Genomic DNA, 23,255 nt, shown 5'->3' with positions numbered 1-23,255 from the left:
TTCGTAGCCTCGACTATGGGCTACAATATTTATCGAACTCAAGATATAGTAACTGTTGTAATTCATAGATGGCAGTGCTAGCATCCTCTCCTCTATAAATAGTGACCTTTACGTAGCTGTGTTACTAGTTGATTGTTGTACTTAAACCATGGAGTTAAATCAGTTCATTCCTTCCACATGGATTACACTTATTGCAAGTGTATTGCTGTTATGCCTTATGTAAGTATACGTTATTATCTACAACAATGTCTATTATTTAAAAAGTCTTTTTATCGAATCAATTAATATTTAATTACAATTCTTATTGTTTAATTTATTCAATGTGAATTAAATAATAAAGAAAATGTTATATTTGTATTTTCGCCAAAACTGACTAATTTAAATATTGTTATTAGCAGCTTATAAAATGAATAATTTTGCCAATATATAAATGATCAGATAAATAATTAGCCCATCAATAGAAATAAGTTAATAGTAATGAAAATTATATGTTAACACAATTTAAATATTAGTCATAGTGAGTTATCTCGTGACCAAATGATTATTTAATTAAAAAAATAGCATTGATAAATTACATCCTGCTCAATGCCATCTGCTTTCTTAAAAATATTGAATTACGTCATTGAATAAACAATGATTAATTACGTAAGAAGACTAAAATTGTATTGTATCCATAATATTCGAAGGCTTTAACTAGAGCTACTTTTATGTATAATTCGATCAATTTTGTAAAAATAAAATTAAAAATAATTATTTTACAATTGGATATTTAAATAATAATTTTTAAGTTATAAAAATAAAACTTATTTTATATAATTGTAATTGATTTTAGTTATTGCTAACCATTATAAAATAATAGTAACATTATAACTAACTAATAAAAACAGAATACAAATTGGTGACATTGAACTTTGAGAATTTGTATTTTATCATATTTATGAAGTACAGTAATATCTAGAATAGAATCTTGAGATTTATTTATCTAATTTTATCATAGATTAATTCAATGAAATGTGTTAGAGCTGGGTTGTCCGAGTCTGAACTGCTAACTAGTTCATTTTGTATATTTACGAATACGGCTTTTCACAGAACAGAACTTTTTATCTGGATTTGTATTTGAACGAAATGAAAATGTTCCATAAATTTTTAGGAATAAAGTAGAGCCTCGATTATCCGACTCAGTTGGGGACTGGGGTTGGTCGGATAATTGAAAAGTCGGATAACCGAAAGTATGAAAAAATCCATTATTAGTATAGTATATTAGTATATCCCATGTAATTAGTATATTAGTATATCGCTATTAACCTACTTCGCGTTGAATTTTCATCGATGTTAAGCCTAACAAAAATCTTTTAAAATAATAATCGTCGCTATTGTATCGTTAAAAATTAGAAAATTAAGCCTCGTTTAAATACTGGCTCCCTTTCATGGTCGAATGAATGTTGCCAGCTAAAACACGTAAAAATAATATTAAAGTAGCCAAGACATTGCCAAATATTGTAGCGCCACATCACTAGCGGACTAGAATTTGCCGACTAGGACGGTCGGTTAACCGAGGTGTCAGTTAATCGGGTCGGATAATCGAGGCTCTACTGTAATTAAATTAGTTTCTGACTGTGTGGTTATTTGTATCGTATTTATCGGGCGTGTGCACTCCGTATTGGAACTGAAGATGTGCCACATGTCTCCCAGATTTCACCTGAAATGTTAAGTGCGGCGTTTGATAACGCAGTTTTACAATTGCAATACGTGGTCGATAGCGTAGGATCCTACATTGAACACATACTCTAAATGTGTAAAATGTATTTTTATTCTTCCAATAAAATTTTATCCACCTGTCTTATAATTGTCATCATTTCTCCTCCATATTTCCGTCATCATATTCTCTGGTGGTGAAAATTTAAACTAAGTTTTCCGTAAATCTTTTTCCCATAATATGTGTTGCATGTGTACCGAGTTTCATTCGATTCGGTTCAGTAGAATCGGCTCATTACCGTCAGTTTAATTCTAAAATATAAAACAATACAGTACAAAAATTGAATTTCGATTTATTGTGAACTCGTTTGTTTCATTTATTACATTCATATTAACTAAATTTTTCATTAATTATAAGATTTTACATTCAATAAATAATTTCGATTAAGAAATCAAAGATTGTTTAAAGCAGCTAAACGTTTTCTATTTCCAGAACAAAGCTTCATTAATAAGTAATCTAAATTATTAATTGGAGATTTACAAAAATTTGAAAGAAAAAATTTAATAACTTGAAGTTTAGTAATTTTAAATATATTTTATTTGTTTTTCTATGTTTTAAATTCAAACAATCATTCTCATTCTTCAGTTATTTTAATTTATATCATTTATCAACGAATTTTATTAGGATATATTCTATATATTCAATATTAAGCTTTATTTAAATAATGCAGAACAATTAAAGTATATTTAAATGGAATGAATTACTCAAATGAAATTAATTCAGTTTAACAATTTTTTTTTAATTTTATATTACAGATTTCAACAGTGTGTTTTTAATGATATGACTGCATCGATTTTCCAAATAAACCGGTTTAAACAACGGTCAAATTCAAATACATTGTTTCGATTATAATATATTTAATCGTGAATCAAAAGTAAAAATCAGTATAATAAACAAATTAAATAAAAAAAATAACCCTATTATCTCAGTACATTGGTACTCGTAGTTTGAACACTTGAGAGTTCTAACGCATAATTTGACAAAAAATTTGCTTCGGAGTTCGAACTGCGTGCACAGAGAAAAAAAATGTGCTGGAAGCTAAATACAATCTGTAGAGCGCCAAGTCGTCTCTCGCTCTTTCTTTATGCTTGTATGTTTTCAGCTCGTTTTTCGCTTTACACTTCTGATGTTTTGCGTGCTATTCGTCAATTTTTAACAATTTCTTCCTGCAATTTTAAGAAATTTGCTGGATTTCCGGGGTTAAAAAGCAGCAGGGATCCCGTTAGAGAAACTCTACATGGCTTCCGAGAAGTGTGTGGAAACAAAGAGCTCTAAGGAAAAGATTGTAATATCGACGATTGACATGAAAAAGGAACTTATCTATCACGAAGCATTGAAGCGGTATACGTGTGGCAGATCTGGCAGCCGCGAAATTAGTAAATGCAGTTTTCATTTCATTATACAGTATTTGCGTATTTCATTTATTGTTTTTCAGTTTTAATTTATTATTTAGGGCATTAAATTGTGTTATTGTTACCTTAAAATAGCATATACACATAATTTTTAAGTTTAAAATTTAGGGTCTGGGAATGGATTCTTAGGATCACTTTCCGTTATTTCTAGGGATAACTGATTGGAACTTCGAACGAATCAGAGTTCGAACGGCTTTCTGAAATAAATTAAATTTGAAGTACGAGGCACCACTGTATTTTTGTATTAAAAATGATATGTTCATGTTATAAAAATCAAAACAGTTATCTTGATAGCGCACACAGGTTAACTTCTGGCACCGTTGTTTATTGTTTGTTAAGTTATGATAACGCAACACTTGGAGATCTGCCTAGGGGGGATGCCTTCCAGGAGATGTTTTTAAGGAAAACTGGCCCGTTTAGGCGTTACAGACGCGGAGAAAGCTTCGTTGTTTACCATCGTACATTATGCCAATTACTGCACTCCAAAGATAAAAGCAACCATCTGGATGACGTTTCTACTGTGGAACTGCCAGATATTTGTATGCGTAAGATGGGCTGAGGATAACCTTTAAGGAAATTTAAGAAAGGCCAGATTACGGCTTGGGAAGATTGTGGCAGTCAGTGTTAATACACAGATTGTAATCGATTGCTAACATTTTAGTAATCGATTTTATCTGTGGATTACCAAAAGATAATACATGGCAATTTTTGTTGTGCTATGCTTATCGAGTTAGCGGTTTTTCTTGGATCCTGTAACAAGATAACGCATCTGCTCATACAGCAAAGGCCAACTAACTCACTTGATGTGAATCCATCGGAGAACGTTCGGATCATCTTACTTGTTAGTCAAGATAGTATATGAAAATACTATATCTGAAGTGTAAGAGGAGATTGATCCAAAAATATTACTAAAGCCTGTATACTCAATGCCATATCGCATTTTTTTCTGTGGTTCAGAAATCTAGAGGCGACACAACAACTAATTCTAATGGTCATATAATTTTGAAACACCACATTTCATAGAATACAGATTTATTTTTAGTTTTCAACTAAAACTAAATCTGTATTCATCCTTCTTCAAGCCAAAGTGATATTTATATGTCGTATGTAGCAATTTGGCTGCAGTTTTCCAATTGCGGACCTACTCTCGCCGTCTGTCGTCTGTCTGACAACGGAGTTAGGTAGATTAAAATGTAAACCAGATACTAAAAGCTTAGGAGCCAGAGGTCCAGAGTAACTATATACGAATTTCTGGACTGGATGGGAAGTCACATAATTTTTTAAATTACAAAATGATTGTCACATTGCTGGGGTCCAATTTTTAATGTCGCAATTAATAATTGCTCTTTAAAAACTCACTTTCTAATGCTAAAAGCTGATTAGTTGTTTCTATCAATCATTTCTAACAAAGTTATATGTGAAAAGGTGAGTAGTCATATCATTATGAAATGCACTGTAATTTTTCGTATACTATATATAAACTCATTCTTCATATAAATATTTTTAGTTATCAGAATAGAAAATTTCAGTACTGGAAACAACAAGGAATTCAATGTGCAATTAATGGAATTTGCAGTTTTGTATTGGAAACAACCAAAGCGTTGAAAAAGGTATTTGATATTTAAAATATACATATTTTAATTTTATGATAAAATTGTTTAAACTTGCTGTTAAGAGATTTGATTGAGATCATGGTCACCGCCCAATACCAAATTTGTTGGATGGCCAAAAAAAAGGTTTTGATCACATATGTAGATTTCATCCACAAAGAGATCAATCACCTTTACAATCAATCACTTGAATTGTTACATGAAAAACGCTTACAAAATAATTTCAAAGTTTCTTCTCTCGAGTAGGATGTTTCGAGAGCGAATAGGTCTAAATGTCTCTTGTGGTGGACATACTCGATCGTAGTGTTCACGATTCTTTGTGGATAGACAGATTAATTCGGCCCCGGAACGTTGTGATCGCTGATACCGATGCTGGATCAAGCCGAATCGAGAATATCGGGAGCACCACGCACAAGTATAGAGGGAGCAGTGACACTTTAGAGCATTCGGGTAGCGACGAGCAGGTCTTCATATACGTATGAAGCAAAAGACGGTGTAACAAACGACCGTCTTGTCGTTTGGACACGAGATTTTTTCTCTTTTCGTTCTAGATAGTCCATTCCGATTAGTAGCGATTTCGATTTTTTCATCCTTGTTTTTCAATAGGTCTCTTTCTTGTTTCCGAGTGGAATTCGAGACCCACAGATTGCGAGTGAGATCGCCATCGTTGTTTAAGACGATGCTAAAGTTAGATACTGAGACGGCCGATCTTGGGACTAAAGAAAAGAAAAATGCATACAAGAATGTAAATTTGTCTTAAACAATACTATTTTCTTTTTCTCTCCGTTCTTTTTCTATTAAAAACAATAAATTTCGACTAATTTAGTAGGGTACCGGGACATCAGACTACGTAAATTAACTAAATAGTTTAATTTTATACTTTATTAATCTTTTATTTCTATAAGATTCATATTTAGTGGCCTACATAATAAACAAATGCCAGATTTTTCTTAAATACGATAATAAACATTTAAGATCGGTCTATCCAGTAACAAAACGATCATCTGTATTTCCGTATTGACCAACAATTAATTAATTTTTCTCCGACTTAGAAAAAATAATACATATTTAATTGCCATAGATAATAGCCCGACATCGATACAAAGATGTTAAATTTTGGATTATCCTCTATCAGGCTCTGAATATGTTCAATTGAAGAGCGATCAAGCAATCTGGCTTGCCAAGAAAGAATGTCACAACCATGAAGACATTCATCTGAGAGGTGCTGTGTGTACGGGCATTGTCTTGTTAGAAAGTGTGTCTGCGTACTGCAAAAGGAACAGTATCACTGCAGTTCTCAAAATGTCAACATATCGCTTTGCTGTGATTGTCCTGCTATCAAACGAAGTGGTCCACCGAACCATAACTCCCTGTTGTCGGGTCGTCTGACATTCGGCAATAACAGTGGGATTCCGATGATGGCCAGAATGTCTCCATGCAGGTCTGCATTGGTCATTTGGCTCAGTTCAAAGTAGCACTCATCACTGAAGACAATACATCTCAATCAGAACAGTTCCACATTAATCGAGCACAGCACTACTGTAATCGTTCTTGATGTTGCCTGTGGGTCAATGACAGCCAGCATAATGGACGTCATTAGCATAGATTCTGCTCGTGTTGTCGTCTAGTAATGGTGCTAGTGGTCACTTTGGTATTTGTCATCATCGATCATCCAATATGTGACCATCTGATGCTGTTACAGCAGCTCAATCACTCTGTCTTTTCATTCTGTCCTCACTCTAGGACGTCCAATGCCTTCTTTTCTCTGGACTTCGCCTTTCACGATCCATTCATGTCAGCATCGTCTAATTGTCACATCACTCAAACCCAAATGTTGGGCGATTTTCCACCCACCCTCTTTTAGTCTAATGACACGTTCTCTTTCAAATTCCGTCATACAGTTGTAGAGGGCACAAATTCAATGGCATTGGCATTGTTCTCAATCAACAACGGTCATCACAGTCAAACTCCACCAGAAGATTGGTCCCTCAAAGAAAGAATCACATGAAAGAATTATATACATCATTATGATGGGAACTTCCAATGCTCTGTAGCTCAGACTATTCATTCATTGAGTGTTAATTATTTATCATTTGCATATTATATATCGAAAGGTATTTAAATACGTATGACATTTTATTGCGATTGAATTATTTTTTCAGGGTGCATCGATTTTTATTTTTTGTCAAAGTGTATTTATTATTCAAAATAAATGTAAAAATTCTTAAAATATAAATTTTATAAAATTTAATAATTGATTATTATATTTAAAACATAATAATTTAATATTAAAGGAAATCCTCGTTAGTTCGAAATTCAATGGACAAAATAATCATGAATTCGTATTATCCTAGATTTACACATTTCTGTACGTACAGTATGCCAAATGCCACGTAACTGATGTAATTTATTAAATTAATTAAGCAAACGAAATACGGCAACGTATATACGACGCTATTTTCGTTTATTAATAATTTATAATAATAATGTAAACTGTAAGTAAATAGCACGTGTCTGGTGAGAATCACAGGCTATTAGATTTTATAAAACATAAAGCAGAATTCTTCGAAATGTAGCCCAATCTCGCAATCTCGAAACCCAGCCGTATTTTATGAGATAAGAGTTTTTCTCTTATTCTATGGGTAAGATGACATCCGAAAATGCTTTACTCTAGTCTACTGAACGTGGCTTTGCTTTTAGAATGCTCTTGGTATTCTTTTTAGTACGGGAGCACTTAGATCTAAACGAACGAGTTAACACACGCATATCACAGTTCGGACAGAATTTTAACTTCGAATTTCGAAGTAGCTGTATTTCGAACTAACCGAATCCCTTAACATGTAATTCTCTATATCCCCGGCCGGGACAAATAGTAGAGTTACGTACTAACGGGATTTCGAACTATCCGAGTTCGAATTAACGAGGATTTCCTGTAATTGTGTCCGTGTTAATATTTTCAAATTTTTGTTTTATTTCCACAGCCATTGCATTTAATAGAGCTGGAATATTATAAAAAATATGGTCGAATATATGGGTGAGTTTAATAATTTACAGTTCATATCATTCTTCCACATTCTAAATCCAATAAAAATCTTTTATGTTGTCTATGTACTGTACATCAGATATAGTAATAAACGTCTAAGCAAACGTTATTATTAATGTAATCTTCGGATCATTATCGAAATTCCGGTCGTGATTCTAATTTTTGAATTTATGTTCAGGAGATTGAATTCTACCTGCGGACAATTTCATCGACAGACAATTTAAATTTCGCGTTGCCTATCTCATCAAGGACTTCCAGAGTTCATTGCTAACTGTCATCCATATACTGAATCTGCAGTATTGAACTTCAGCAATCTTGCGGACACAGGAAGTGATAAACGAATTTCAAATGTCTCGTTTACATTTTTTCGGTGACACTAGTAAGATTCTTGGTCGGCATGTTTTGCAGCATTTCAGTGGAGAGTATTCCGTAAAGAAATATGTCTATTGGATCCCTGTTACGTTACTATCAAATCGAAAGTTTCGTTACCTGGCATTCACATAGTCATATAGCAATTTCTCTATCACCCGTGTTAAAAAATGCATCTTATTTCCACAAATAGATGTTTCACTACAGGACGCATTCAGTAGTGTAAATGTGCCCATTTGTGGAATGAATTTTATGTTGCAACTGGTTTGCATCATCTTATTATCTTTTGAAAATTAATCATTATTAAGAAATATATTTATATTATTAACTTTTTTACATGGGTAGTGATCTTCAAAATGTTATTTTAAGTATTGCCTGAGTAGAAATACAGAACGAATAGGCGTTTGATACGAACTTGTTGCAAAACTCGCAAGGAAAAAATTGTTCATAAGTATTTACAAACAGAGATTAAAAGAAATATTTAGCTGATATAAATGCCAAACTTTAACCTGTACTAATACCTGTAGTTTATTCATCTCTCTGTATCAGCAACGTTTTTATTTATTATCTCTTTTAATAATGGTTAAGCCACTGTTGGCTAACATTAAAACGTATATTTTATTATTAGCATGTGTAGCTTATACTTTCAGTGAAAAGTGAATATTATGTATTCAAAATTTTTATATCGTCAAATGAGCGTCATTCCTTTGATTCTCGAAACATTTTGCAATTATTTAAATACAAGAATGAGAGTTTTAGATTGTCCTGTCAGGTATCTGTCTGTTCGGCGATTGGACGATTTACCGTTTTCGAAAAGTTTTTCGGGAAACTGTCTTTCTGTACTGACAAAATTGTAACGTCAAAAGTTGGGCAGTTTATAACTTAATTTATTCTTCATAGTTTCGATTTATTCAAAAAATGATTGTAAACCAAAAAATGTCCGGACGTGGTACGGCCTCTTCTTTGAATTACTTTCTTTAAATTTGCTTTCTTTGAATCTGTTTAATTTAATATAAATTCATAAAAATATTCTAAACTCATTTTTTTAAAGTTCGTCATCGGATCAATATTGTGATGTTGAATATAAATAATGATCTCATTGTTGATAAATTTTGAAAAAAAAAAACGTTTTTTAATATATCTGTGTTATAAGAATATTGATAAATTTTTAAAATTACTTCTATAATATAATATTTCTACGAATGATTCAAATTCATATTATTATATATATTGTTTTTTTTCGTAGGAGATTTTTGGGCGTTAGACCAATTATTTGTATTGCAGAACCTCATATTCTGAAAAAAATTTTTGTTAAAGATTTTAACACATTTCATAATAGAGCGGTAAGTTGCTAAAGATGTTTTACAAATCGCAAATTTGAAGTAAATAACCTCAAATTCGCGTCATATTTGTCAAAGCTTTTATTTTTGTGTTTTCCTCTTACATGCCCTACGTGGTCTGTTGAAGTTTCTAGATGTTAAGAAAAAGTACTTGGCAAAACTCGCTTTGCCAAGTACAGTACTTTCTTCTTTTTTATGCTTGAGCGATGAGAACACGCGAATTAAATAAGTACAGTACAGTATTATGATTTTGAGTTTTTCAAGTTGTGATAACTTTTGTATTTATTTATTTTTGGAATTAAAAAAAGAGTTAAATGGTTAAAAAAAAGGAGTTAAATGGTTGTTTTAAGACGGAAGATAATGTTCTAGCTTTGCAAATTTAACGTCATGACGGTTAGATTTAAAAAATAAAAGATAGAAAATTAACTACGAAATAAATTAAATTATATTTATTGACAAATTTTAATTGAAAATTTTAAAATAATTATTAAAAATATTAAATAATCTAAGAAGTATATAAGATATTCATTATCAGACGTAATTTTAATATATCTAAATTAATATCGATTTTGTTTTAATAAAAATAAAAAAAAACATTGTTTAAATATTAAAAAGGCTTGTTACTTTATTTTATTACTATTGGGTTGTTCGGAAAGTAAGTTCGTTTTTTTTCAGTGGAAAAAACGCAATATTTTTATAATAAATAAATATTTTGTTGAATTATTTGTTGTCATCGTTTCTGGTAATAGCACGATTTCACATTCATAAAAGTTTTGATCGTTGCTTACAAAAAACCGATCCAAGTGATTTTTGACATTGTCATTTCAAGTAAATGTCTTACAGTTAAAAAAAATTGTATAGACCGGAACAAGTAATAATCTGAGTGTGCTCGATCTGGCGAATATGGTTGGTGTGATAGCACGTCCCATCTAAGTTATAACAGTTTCTGACGAGTTACCAAACTTGTGTGAAATTTGACATTATCGTGGTAAAACACTACACCTGTTTTGTTGATCAATTCTGGCCGCCTTTTCTGTTTGATGATATTACTCAATTTGTTTACTCGATGGCAGTACACTTTCGAATCAATTGTTAAATTGTCTGGTAAAAGCTCCAAAAAAAATTTCCTTAATATCCCACCAAATAGAGCATTTCTCTTTAAGAACTCGTGGAATTCATATATCGAGCTTTGAAACGAAACCAATTTGTTTCAAGTACTCATAAACAGTTCAATTTGACAAATTTAATCTCTTAGTGATTTCACGTGTTGTTATTCCGCAGTTTGCTTCAATCGGTACTTTTATTTTGTTTTCATTGGCTTCAATTGGCCATCCATAACGTGGTGCATCTTCAATACTGAAATTGCGAGAACGAAATTTTGTAAACCAGTTTTGGCACTGTCGTTCTGTCAACACATCTCCACCATACATGTCACACGATTTTTTTCTTGCTTGAACGGCATTTTTATTTTTTTGGTAATAAAAAAGCAAAATATGCCGAAGATGCTGCTTTCGATCTTCCATATTTGATGGGGCACAAAAAATAAACAATTGCACGAAATCAAACAAAATTTTTTACAAATAAGCCATAAAATGCTAGCTGTCAAAATATATAATGATAATACGGTTTAGAACGAAAATGGCGGGAAAAATACCACTAATCCGTCTAGTGGTAAAAAAAACGAACTTACTTTCCGAACAACCCAATATTTTTATTACTTAAGTAATAAAAATAGTAATAAAATAAGTAATTAGTATTAAATAAGTAATTAAGTAATAAGCTATATTTTTAGAATGTACAGACGGGCAATCCATTATTCGACAAAACAATGTTTCTTGCACTTGATGATGATTGGAAAAGAATTAGATGCATTGTGAGCCCAACCTTCAGTAGCGGAAAAATGAGAAAAGTAAGCTAATTTCATTTGATTAACAACCGTAGAAGGTTTTATATTTAAAAATTGTATTTGGTTACTTAAATTCTGAAAATGACTTTTAAGACTTTTAATGATAAAAGAATCTCCCAAAATGTAATCGATTCTCTGCGGATTAAATATATCAATTAAACTTTTCATTCATTAATTGAACATGTATTATAAATTCAAAATGAACGTTTCTTATATTTTCAAACTAATTAAGTTATATGCACCATGTTTAAACATTTTCAGATGGCTTATTTGGTTAAAGAATGTGCGGAGAAATTCTCAGAAAAATTGAAGAAAATCGCCGATGAAAATGAAAATAATTGCATTGATTGCAAAAAGTAAATTAAATATTATTATTATATTTAAAATATTATCAACCTGGGAACAAAAAATAACACTTGTAGTACAGTAAAACCTGTGTAAACCGGAATCGCACTATACCAAATTATTTTTCATTTTGGTAGATTTTCATTTTGAACATGGTTTTTTTTTTTCATTTTTCTTTAATCTTTAAATTGTATTAGATAACTGTGACAAAGTACAGTACATTTATTTTTAAATTAAACTCACTTTAACATACGTAAAAAATTTCATTACTAAGTTTAATTCAAAATGATACCAACTAAACATGGTAACATTTCAATGCAAGAGTTGCCAAATATTCAACTGCAAAAAAATGTTCGTTGTATCCAGAACTTGTTCTAGATATTAGAATACTCGTACTTCTCGAATATTTATCAGGTCAAATCACAGCGAACAAGATAATTCGAATACTAAGAATTAGTATGTCTTTCTGCCTTGGAAAATTCTAATTTCCTTACCCTAATACAGATTACAACTTATTCTGTGATTTGACTTCTCGTGGAATATTAATGCTCTAATTAATCTCTAATTTAAATCTTTAATTACCAACAATGTTGTTCTACTTGCTCTCGAATACTTGGTACTAGTTAGACGCCTAATACTCTCTGCGAGACAAATTGGCAGCTCTATGTTACCTTATTCTCGTTGTTTTCTCGAATTACATTAGTTGTTTGTTCTCGTGAGCTCGATTCTCCCAAACCCATTCCGATTTGAAATTTTTCTTTTCTTAAAAGTATTTGATTCTGCTCCTGGTAATTAACTAGGAGCAGAATTTCAACAAAGACTAATATTAACAACAACCCTGTGTTTGTATGTACTGGTACTGTACCTTCGTCGTGTGATTTCCATTTCTCTGTCAAGGTATGAAATCGTTTTCGGAATATGGCTTATTATGCTCTTCTATGACAGTTATACTTATAAGCAAGTATTTGTCTACAAGTGAAATTTTAATTTTCCTCTTTATTCAGGTTAATATCTTCCTACTCAAAAACCTTTTTTGTTTTCGCATTGACAGATTTCCGGGTAAAAGTAAAATTAAACAGAAAATAACATTCCTTTTCAAAGAATTTTTCCCCAGTATATAGATTTCTGTTTTGGACAGGTTTTACTCTATTACTAAACAATCTGTCTGATTATTTATTAAGCCCGATTTATAATTCTGTTTATTATTTTGTAATAATACCATATATACCTATTAAATTCTGTGTACAGTATTAAAATTTTAGCACTTTTAAATATTCACTGTGGAAATGTAAGGTTTCTTTGCTTGCAATCTTGTTATGTAAGCAAATATTATGTTTATTAATTGGGTTGCAATTTAAAAAATTGTACACCTATAAATTTCCACTGTTGTCAGTCTGTTTGTCTTTCCTTAATTTTGAAACTGTGAATTTTAAGATCAGATATGGAAAGCTTAGGGGAGGAGGCTGCAATTAACTATACATGAACTTCCGATGAAAAATGGAAGTCATGTTATTTCGATTCAAATATTTTCCTCTGAAAGCAGTTAATAGATGATCGGCACGATTATATTGTTAAAAGAAAAGTATGATGTGCATGTTCAAGATACTACAGTAATAATTTGAAGTGGAGAGAATTTTAAATAAAATAAATTTACAATATGATAAAAAATTGCAGCCCTTCATTGTGACAACGTCACAATAAATGATCGCTTCTTAAATGAATGAAATATATTCAAAACTTTAAATTTTTAAGTTATGAATATGAAACGACATTTTATTCATACTGGTTTTATGTTATATATAATTCTACATTTATTTAATTATGGTATTTATTTTATTTTATTTTTCCTTACAAGTATTCTGAAGAATGGACTTCCTTGAATTAATTAATTTTAAATTAATTTTATATAAAATATTTTAAACTGCGAGTGTTTATTTATTTAACGTTTTTATTCGTAACGATATTGAATTAATATTTTCAACTCTTTTAGATACATTACTTGTTTCACTATCGATGTAATAGCTTCAACAGCATTTGGAACGAAATTATCTTCTTTAGACGATCCAAATAACGAGTTTGTTATCATGTCTCGAAAAGCAGTAAACAAAGATGTTACATTGTTAGATATGATTTTACGTAAGTATTATTATATTTTATTCAAATGATTTATAAAAATTTTCATATTCCTTAAAATTTTTTAAATAAAATATATATATTTCTATATGAAACAATTATGCAGGGCGTAATTTTAATTAATCAATCGCGTTTTGTGTATTTATTTAATTTTATTTAATTTTACAAATTTAAATTAAATAAAAATTCAGTGGCTTGTGTAAAAAATATAACTAAAAATACCTGTTCCATTAGAAGTAAGTAACAATAGAAAAAATATATGCATATTATCCTTTTAGCACTATGTGTGTAGAGCTGTTTCGTCATCGTATTAACACACTTAAATATTCTGTTGCTATCAAATACTGTAATATAAATAACTACAGTGAAAAAGTTATGAAGAATATCGAAAAATAATGTTTTTTTTTTATTATTTTCTTAAATGTGCAAGTTCATCGTTTGTTTCGGGGAATTTTAAGTAAAATAATGTGATGAAACTCTATAAAAACTAGTCTAATTTTCATGTCTCGATATATGGTCACGTTTATTACCCACTTTTCTCAGTTAACCTAAACTTTACTATGACATTTTGCATACATTCTCGTAATCTAATTTATTACAAGAAAAGAGGAAACACAATAGTCAAGAAAAGAAAAGTACTCGCAAAATGAAGTTTTGTTAGCGATAATTTCTTTGTAAATATCAATTTATAATACATTTAGTCAATATAAATCTATATAAATCGATAAATTCGATGCAATCTAAATCAAATTATGAAAAATTGACGTACAGAATTGTTATTAGAGTGTCTACCTGTTCCATTGCCGAATCTTGCTGAAAACTTAACATAGATTAAATAAAAGCAAAAAAATAAATAGTATACGCTTAATACTATACATATTCTGAATACGATAATTTAAACTTTTATGCAGGATAATCTATTATATTAAATAATAGAGAATTAAAATACAAAGTAAATGTATTTAATTTACAGTGAATATAGTTCTAACGTAAGCACGGTTCATTGAAGTGCTGTACAGAACAATAATTTAGTAGCCTATCAATAGACTGAATCAATACCGCACCGAATATGTTTATGAAATGGTAACTAGCTTTTAAATCAGGCTTAGAGGTCATTCAAATATAATGTCACTAATTTCTGGACACTCCTATGCTGATGTCATACATGATCTACCATATCCTAATATTAAAATCAAAAATTTCTGTAAAACTGATCTACAGAACGTTAATTTGTTTGTATTACCTGCAAAGGCAAGATTAATTTTAAAAATAGCCCAATAGAAAAACGAAATTCATTTATTTGTCACAGAAGAGATTGATGGCATTCTACTAGGTAACTCCTAAAACTAATAGATTTTATACTAGTATTTCAGTGGTATCTTCATCTGTAATCTATATCTGTCAAAGTTAAATTTTTGCCATTCTCATTTTATATAGTGCACGTTCTACTAGAGGGCATATTTAATTCAAATGTAACTATTTAAATAAGCATGAAAGTGTCCATTCCTCAAGAGTATACTGTGTATCTTTTATTTAGTCTTGAATCGGACTTATTATCGCTTCTGCACAGTGATGGACTGGCACACCGGGAAATCAGGAATTTCCCGTGAGTCATTTATTCGGTTAACTTTCTTTATTTTAATGTATTATATTTCACTTGAGAAAAATAAAATACCATACAAAATACAAGCACTGTTTATTGTATTATAATAGATATAGAAAAAGACTTATTTAATTCGGATCGTAAAGATACTCCCTATTTTCTCATGTATTGCCATTTAACATAAATGTAGAATTTAGTCTTCGTGGATGGCTATGTTTCCCAAGTTCGTCAACGCTGAATTTATCTATGTAGAAAACTATTTATATTTGAAACTACTGTGTAGAATACTACGTACATGTTTAATAAAGTGTCTAACGTGTGGTCGCTCAGATCTGACATTTTTTTAAACTTTAATCCTTTATAACAGCTCATTCAAATTTTTCTGGCCTTATAGTCGGCGTTTTTAATAGTTATTTTTCTTAGTTTAATATTTAAATGACAAATTTAAATAAAAATTATGTTTTTTTGACGTTTAAAAACAAAGTCTACGGATTTTATTGATTATTTTATATAATATAATCTCCAAATTCCTTTGTCATTCAAAGTGAGATAATTCAACTAATAACAAAATGATGTATATTAAGTTAAAATATTGCGATTAGTCTTTTACTGTCTTAAAGCTATTTGACTTCGAAATCCGCTAATCTAATTAGCTAAACTCATATTTTCTTGTTTAATATAAATTACTCACAACTACAATGCTTGTTAAAAGCTTGTAGTTGTGAGTAATTTAATAATTTTAATAGTAGTTCTAAATATTTATAAATTACTTGAAAATGTATGTATTTTGCTATTGTAACTCAACATTTTATAACTATACATTTTTTCCAGAATAACAATAGAGTATTCATTACAACAAGGTAAATTAGTTCGTGTTTACTGTGGCGCGTTATCCTATGGGCAAAAATAACAATTACCAAACCAATCTTTTATAAGAAAATATTTTTCCAGAAAACTCCTTCGAAGAAAAACGTCTGAAGTCAACATCTTACATGCTGCCCCTCTAATTCAAATTTGCCTGAACCCTGTGAATTTATTTAAAATTTTCGGTGTTTTTCAAATAAAAAAATTAAGATTATTAACAACGATAAACGTCACACGACGTCATATAATGCGAAGATTCAATTTTCGAACTTTTCACCTACGGCGGTGGAGTGATATATATTTATGATCCAGCATATAGACTCCATTCTTAAATTGAGAAATTAGTATAAATCGAAGTCAGTTCTATAGTTTGTTGGCCGTAACTTCGTGCATGAAACGAAGAAGTAAAGTGACCACGTTATCATTGTATGCTACAAAATGTATCTTTCCACATTACCTCTCTCATTGTAGAAGCAATAGCAGTGTCATAATAATAATGTTAACAACACTTAATTATTATAAATATAGTCTTGGAGACAATAAAAAGAGTACTTCGTTGGGAACTATTTATTGCGAATGCGTGCATGAAATTACAGCGAATGGACTACATTCGTATTAACACACTTTAATATTCTGTTGCTATCAAATACTGTAATATAAATAACTACAGTGAAAAAGTTATGAAGAATATCGAAAAATAATGTTTTTTTTTTTATTATTTTCTTAAATGTGCAAGTTCATCGTTTGTTTCGGGGAATTTTAAGTAAAATAATGTGATGAAACTCTATAAAAACTAGTCTAATTTTCATGTCTCGTCTAATTAATCTCTAATTTAAATCTTTAATTACCAACAATGTTGTTCTACTTGCTCTCGAATACTTGGTACTAGTTAGACGCCTAATACTCTCTGCGNACTTAATTATATAAAGCTCTGTACAGTATTTATAGCGATACCGCGACAATGGATTATGAAATGGTGAGCAGGAGACTGGGAAAATACTTAAGAAAAGGATGATTCATGACTCTGCCTAGATAGAGACACATGCGCAAAATTTATGAATTCAAATTTATGAGTTTTTAATTTTCGGACTTCTTTTATTAAGTATTTTCAAACCACGGATAAGGGAATTACTCTACTTACTATATTTCTGCCTATCAAATTAAATATATTAAATTACCTATCCCATTTTAAATTTTAAATAATAATTAAATTCACTTATAAAAACTTTATATTTGTAGAAAGCCTACGATTTTCTTCAGTTATTAATGGATTCACAAAAAGGTGTTTTGGAAATTTCTCCAGAAGAAGCCAAAGAAGAAGAAATGTCCAATATTAAAATATTACCAATACATAAAAGTATGTTTCGATTATATTTAAATACTTTTAATTTATTTAATTAATATAATTTTAACTGTACTTTCAGCCATGACCTCTGACGAAATGATGGCTCAATGCGCAGGATTTCTTTTCGCTGGAAATGAGACGACCACAAATGCAGTAGCTTTCGTCTTATATCACATGGCCTTATATCCGGAATATCAGGATAAATTAATTGAAGAAGTAGATGAAATCTGGAAAACGAATGTAAGATCAATTTTGAAGGATGCAATTTCAAAATTTACTTGAATTTAATGCTACATTTTATTATTATCAAACTTACTTTATTACTTTATAAATTTGGAATTTAGAAAATTAAATGTCTCATATTTAATTAAATTTTTACAATTTTTTAGGAAATCAAACTTTATTTAAAATTTGTTTTTAATTTTAAATATTATTATTTAGGATGAATTGAATTTTGACGTGCTTAATAAAATGCAATATATGGATGCCATTATCAACGAGACACTGAGGAAAAAACCAGCATTGATTCAGTAAGCTAAAGAATTTTTTTATTTATTTATCTTTCTGGCACTATTTTATTTTACTATTTTAAATATAGCAATATTCATTGATACGCAAATACAGTCAACAGAAATTGTAGATTTCTCTTAATTACAGAATTGCTGTATTGTTATGCGTTTTAACTAAATAATTCTATATATATTTATAGATATAATATTTCGTTCAGCAATTAAAATATCCGAAGGTTAAAAATATAAAATTGAATAAATTGTACGTTTTTAACCTTCGGATATTTTAAATGCTGAATGAAATACTACATCTATAAATATAGAATTACATATTACTTTGAATATGTTTATATATTTTTAATGTAGTTATTTATTAAAATAAATTGGTAAAGTTATATATTTGCTTTTATTAACTACTGGTAGCTTTCCCTTTTCTGAAAAATTATTTTTCAGAATGCCTCGAAATTTTTATAAAGTATAACAACAAAAATTACACTTAATAATGAAATATAATTTAGATTAAAATACTAATTAAAAACTTTTGGCAATAGTTTTAAAAAAAACGACAACATAAATTACTTACATAATTTCGTGTCTTTGTTATACAGTACATAAAGTAACTTAATAATTGGAATTATCTTGAAAAAATTTAACAAATGAAATTAATACCTGTATTATATTTTTATGAGATATAATGTATTTTAGTTTTGTCTCAAGCAGTTATTTTTGCGTTTCATATAGCAAGTTCTTGACTTACAAACATTGGTTCTAACTATTGTGAAAACTACTTTATTAAAATAAATTGTTTTTAAGTTTTAAAAATCAATCGCACTCTGTAATGGAATGATATAATAATTAAATATAGAAAGCAATATTATAGATTNAAGTATTATTTATTTTACTTATTTATTTTTTCATTTAGTTCTATTCCCAAAATTAACAAAACTGATAAAGATAAAATCTATCCATGAGTCATTCAGCTATTATAAGGATTTCGTTTTACATGTTATTAATCAAAGAGAAAAGGACAAAATGGTAAATTAATAAAATATTAAACTTTTTTGTTATGAGGATAGTTTATAGTTTAAATAAATTAATCAATATTATTAAATTATTTTTAATAATATCTTACACATTTTGCATTTATTGTTTGATTTATAATTTCAATTTTTTATTTAATCATAATTTTAATATAGGATACAGGAATAGTACTAGGTTCCAAGTCTACCCGCAAATGCTTTTAATCACGAATAATGCCAAATACGCATATTGAAGATACAGTTTGATTTAAAAATGATAGTCGTATTAAGCAAACTTAATTATATAAAGCTCTGTACAGTATTTATAGCGATACCGCGACAATGGATTATGAAATGGTGAGCAGGAGACTGGGAAAATACTTAAGAAAAGGATGATTCATGACTCTGCCTAGATAGAGACACATGCGCAAAATTTATGAATTCAAATTTATGAGTTTTTAATTTTCGGACTTCTTTTATTAAGTATTTTCAAACCACGGATAAGGGAATTACTCTACTTACTATATTTCTGCCTATCAAATTAAATATATTAAATTACCTATCCCATTTTAAATTTTAAATAATAATTAAATTCACTTATAAAAACTTTATATTTGTAGAAAGCCTACGATTTTCTTCAGTTATTAATGGATTCACAAAAAGGTGTTTTGGAAATTTCTCCAGAAGAAGCCAAAGAAGAAGAAATGTCCAATATTAAAATATTACCAATACATAAAAGTATGTTTCGATTATATTTAAATACTTTTAATTTATTTAATTAATATAATTTTAACTGTACTTTCAGCCATGACCTCTGACGAAATGATGGCTCAATGCGCAGGATTTCTTTTCGCTGGAAATGAGACGACCACAAATGCAGTAGCTTTCGTCTTATATCACATGGCCTTATATCCGGAATATCAGGATAAATTAATTGAAGAAGTAGATGAAATCTGGAAAACGAATGTAAGATCAATTTTGAAGGATGCAATTTCAAAATTTACTTGAATTTAATGCTACATTTTATTATTATCAAACTTACTTTATTACTTTATAAATTTGGAATTTAGAAAATTAAATGTCTCATATTTAATTAAATTTTTACAATTTTTTAGGAAATCAAACTTTATTTAAAATTTGTTTTTAATTTTAAATATTATTATTTAGGATGAATTGAATTTTGACGTGCTTAATAAAATGCAATATATGGATGCGGTTATCAACGAGACACTGAGAAAAAAACCAGCATTGATTCAGTAAGCTAAAGAATTTTTTTATTTATTTATCTTTCTGGCACTATTTTATTTTACTATTTTAAATATAGCAATATTCATTGATACGCAAATACAGTCAACAGAAATTGTAGATTTCTCTTAATTACAGAATTGCTGTATTGTTATGCGTTTTAACTAAATAATTCTATATATATTTATAGATATAATATTTCGTTCAGCAATTAAAATATCCGAAGGTTAAAAATATAAAATTGAATAAATTGTACGTTTTTAACCTTCGGATATTTTAAATGCTGAATGAAATACTACATCTATAAATATAGAATTACATATTACTTTGAATATGTTTATATATTTTTAATGTAGTTATTTATTAAAATAAATTGGTAAAGTTATATATTTGCTTTTATTAACTACTGGTAGCTTTCCCTTTTCTGAAAAATTATTTTTCAGAATGCCTCGAAATTTTTATAAAGTATAACAACAAAAATTACACTTAATAATGAAATATAATTTAGATTAAAATACTAATTAAAAACTTTTGGCAATAGTTTTAAAAAAAACGACAACATAAATTACTTACATAATTTCGTGTCTTTGTTATACAGTACATAAAGTAACTTAATAATTGGAATTATCTTGAAAAAATTTAACAAATGAAATTAATACCTGTATTATATTTTTATGAGATATAATGTATTTTAGTTTTGTCTCAAGCAGTTATTTTTGCGTTTCATATAGCAAGTTCTTGACTTACAAACATTGGTTCTAACTATTGTGAAAACTACTTTATTAAAATAAATTGTTTTTAAGTTTTAAAAATCAATCGCACTCTGTAATGGAATGATATAATAATTAAATATAGAAAGCAATATTATAGATTGTTGGAAAATAAACACGCTCTCTATAAAAATAACTGGTAAACTTATTTACATTTAATTTTCCTACAACAAATTTGTATCATTTGCGCTGAAAAAAGTCAAACCGAATATAACTTTCAACGCAACTACTTGCTCTGTATTATAATCCTAATTTCGCCTAAGTGAGTTTGAAGTGAATAAGTAATAAATTAAAGAAAATCCGAAAAGATATTATACATACACTTCAAATTTGTGTATAACTTAATATAACGTTTGTTTACACCAATTCAACAACTTTTAGCTTCGCAAATTTTTTCTTGTATCAAAAATTATGTATTATGCTTCCATGTATTATGTAACACGCTTTCATGTATTATGAGATTTTAATCGAAAAATTTGTTTTATTTTTACTCTTACGTATAATTCAACGTTTTCTTAAGTTCATGATAATTCAAAGTGATAGTTACTAATATTACCAAATGTATATTTAAAATTAATTTTAATAAATTTCTCACTATTAAAGAAATAGTAATTTTATAATTTTAAAACAACATTTATTTATTTCGTTCTATTATTTAATTAGATTAGTCAGAGAATGCACTGAAGAATACGAATTACCAGAGCTAGGTATTAAAATACCAAAAGGAATGAATATTATAATTCCTGTTTATGCGATGCATTATGATAAAGAATATTTTCCAAATCCGGAAAAGTTTGATCCTGACAGGTAATTAGTTTAATTTTTATTTAATAAGAAAATTTCTAATAGTTAAAACAAATAATAGAATAACTGAAAACAAAGGCGTATAATGATTAAATGATCATTCAAATTTGTATTTCCTATTCCCTATGTGAGATGTTTAACATATTGGCATGATAATTCGGTAGGCTTCTCTGAAGTTATCAGCTGTATTAATTAACGATATTTTAATCGACACATTCGCATGAGTTTGTTGATGTGTTTATACGGCTCTTCAATATCAATTCTCGACTTCCAAAGAATGTCTTCAATCATGGAAATGCTTGAATTGTGAAAAAGCTTCTTTAATGTACTGTACTATACGTACGCTTATTTGAACATTTCATAAGTCTCGAAGTGACCTTCATGGGTCTATTCAAACATGCACATATCATATCGTGGACTGACACACTCTTTCAAATCTTCCTGCTTGTATCCGACAGCGTTATAGGTAAGATCCACGTGTTGCCCCAAGTCTGCACATTGGGAACTGGCTCAGCATATACAATACTTTTCAGATACCTCACAGGCAAAAATCAGGGTTGAAGCTCACCATTGGGTGAGCCACACAACAGTCTTCTCTCAATCAATCCATCTGTTGGGGAAGGTGATTCCATATACAGTAGAACCTCGATTATCCGGACTAATTGGGGATGAAGGTAGTCCGGATAACGAAAAATCCGGATAATCGAAACAAATACTTTAATCTGTCTTTTAATGATAATACAACACGTTTTCTTTTCGATGACATATCGGTAACATTAAAAATAAATACTGTATTTAAATCGTGATCAAATTTTCAAGAAACAAACGTTTGTATTGCATTTGGACTACTACTGACCAACGCTAACAGACTACCTATTATTTAAAAGGCCCTCTGGAGGCGCAAGAAGACGGATTTTATAAAATAAAAAGCAGTTGAAACTGCATTTTTATGAATAAAAATTTGACAAACTATTTATCGTTTTATGACGACTAAAACTTTTTCGTCGCGTTCGCGGCTTTTAAGTAATGGATAAACCTTCGAAACGCGAGGCCCTTCGGACCGTGAGGCATAGGCGGTGGCCCACGTTGCCCATGCCTTACGCCGCCCTTGGTCATAGAAATGATGTAATTTGAATATAAATTATTTATAAATACGTATGTCAAGTTATATTTTTATTACTA

At 29.3% G+C, this 23,255-nt stretch overlaps 1 protein-coding gene across 1 annotated transcript; it reads left to right on the top strand.

Moving 5' to 3' along the window:
* Window positions 1-22,698, top strand: LOC111621514 (cytochrome P450 3A21-like). The gene is made up of 12 exons (XM_023363670.1): window positions 1-219; window positions 4,676-4,778; window positions 7,760-7,812; window positions 9,437-9,533; window positions 11,323-11,439; window positions 11,698-11,792; window positions 13,772-13,917; window positions 19,158-19,270; window positions 19,875-19,992; window positions 20,060-20,220; window positions 20,422-20,510; window positions 21,933-22,698. Exons 1-12 carry the CDS (start codon window positions 149-151, stop codon window positions 22,078-22,080), a joined length of 1,311 nt encoding a protein of 436 aa, XP_023219438.1. The 5' UTR covers window positions 1-148; the 3' UTR covers window positions 22,081-22,698.
* Window positions 22,699-23,255: the final 557 nt, after the last annotated feature.

This window comes from Centruroides sculpturatus, unplaced genomic scaffold, assembly GCF_000671375.1.
Source record: "Centruroides sculpturatus isolate CEXI.00-Female unplaced genomic scaffold, Cexi_2.0 scaffold222, whole genome shotgun sequence".
NCBI classification, from domain to species: Eukaryota; Metazoa; Arthropoda; class Arachnida; order Scorpiones; family Buthidae; genus Centruroides; species Centruroides sculpturatus.
This window is presented reverse-complemented; position numbering and strand designations above follow the sequence as displayed.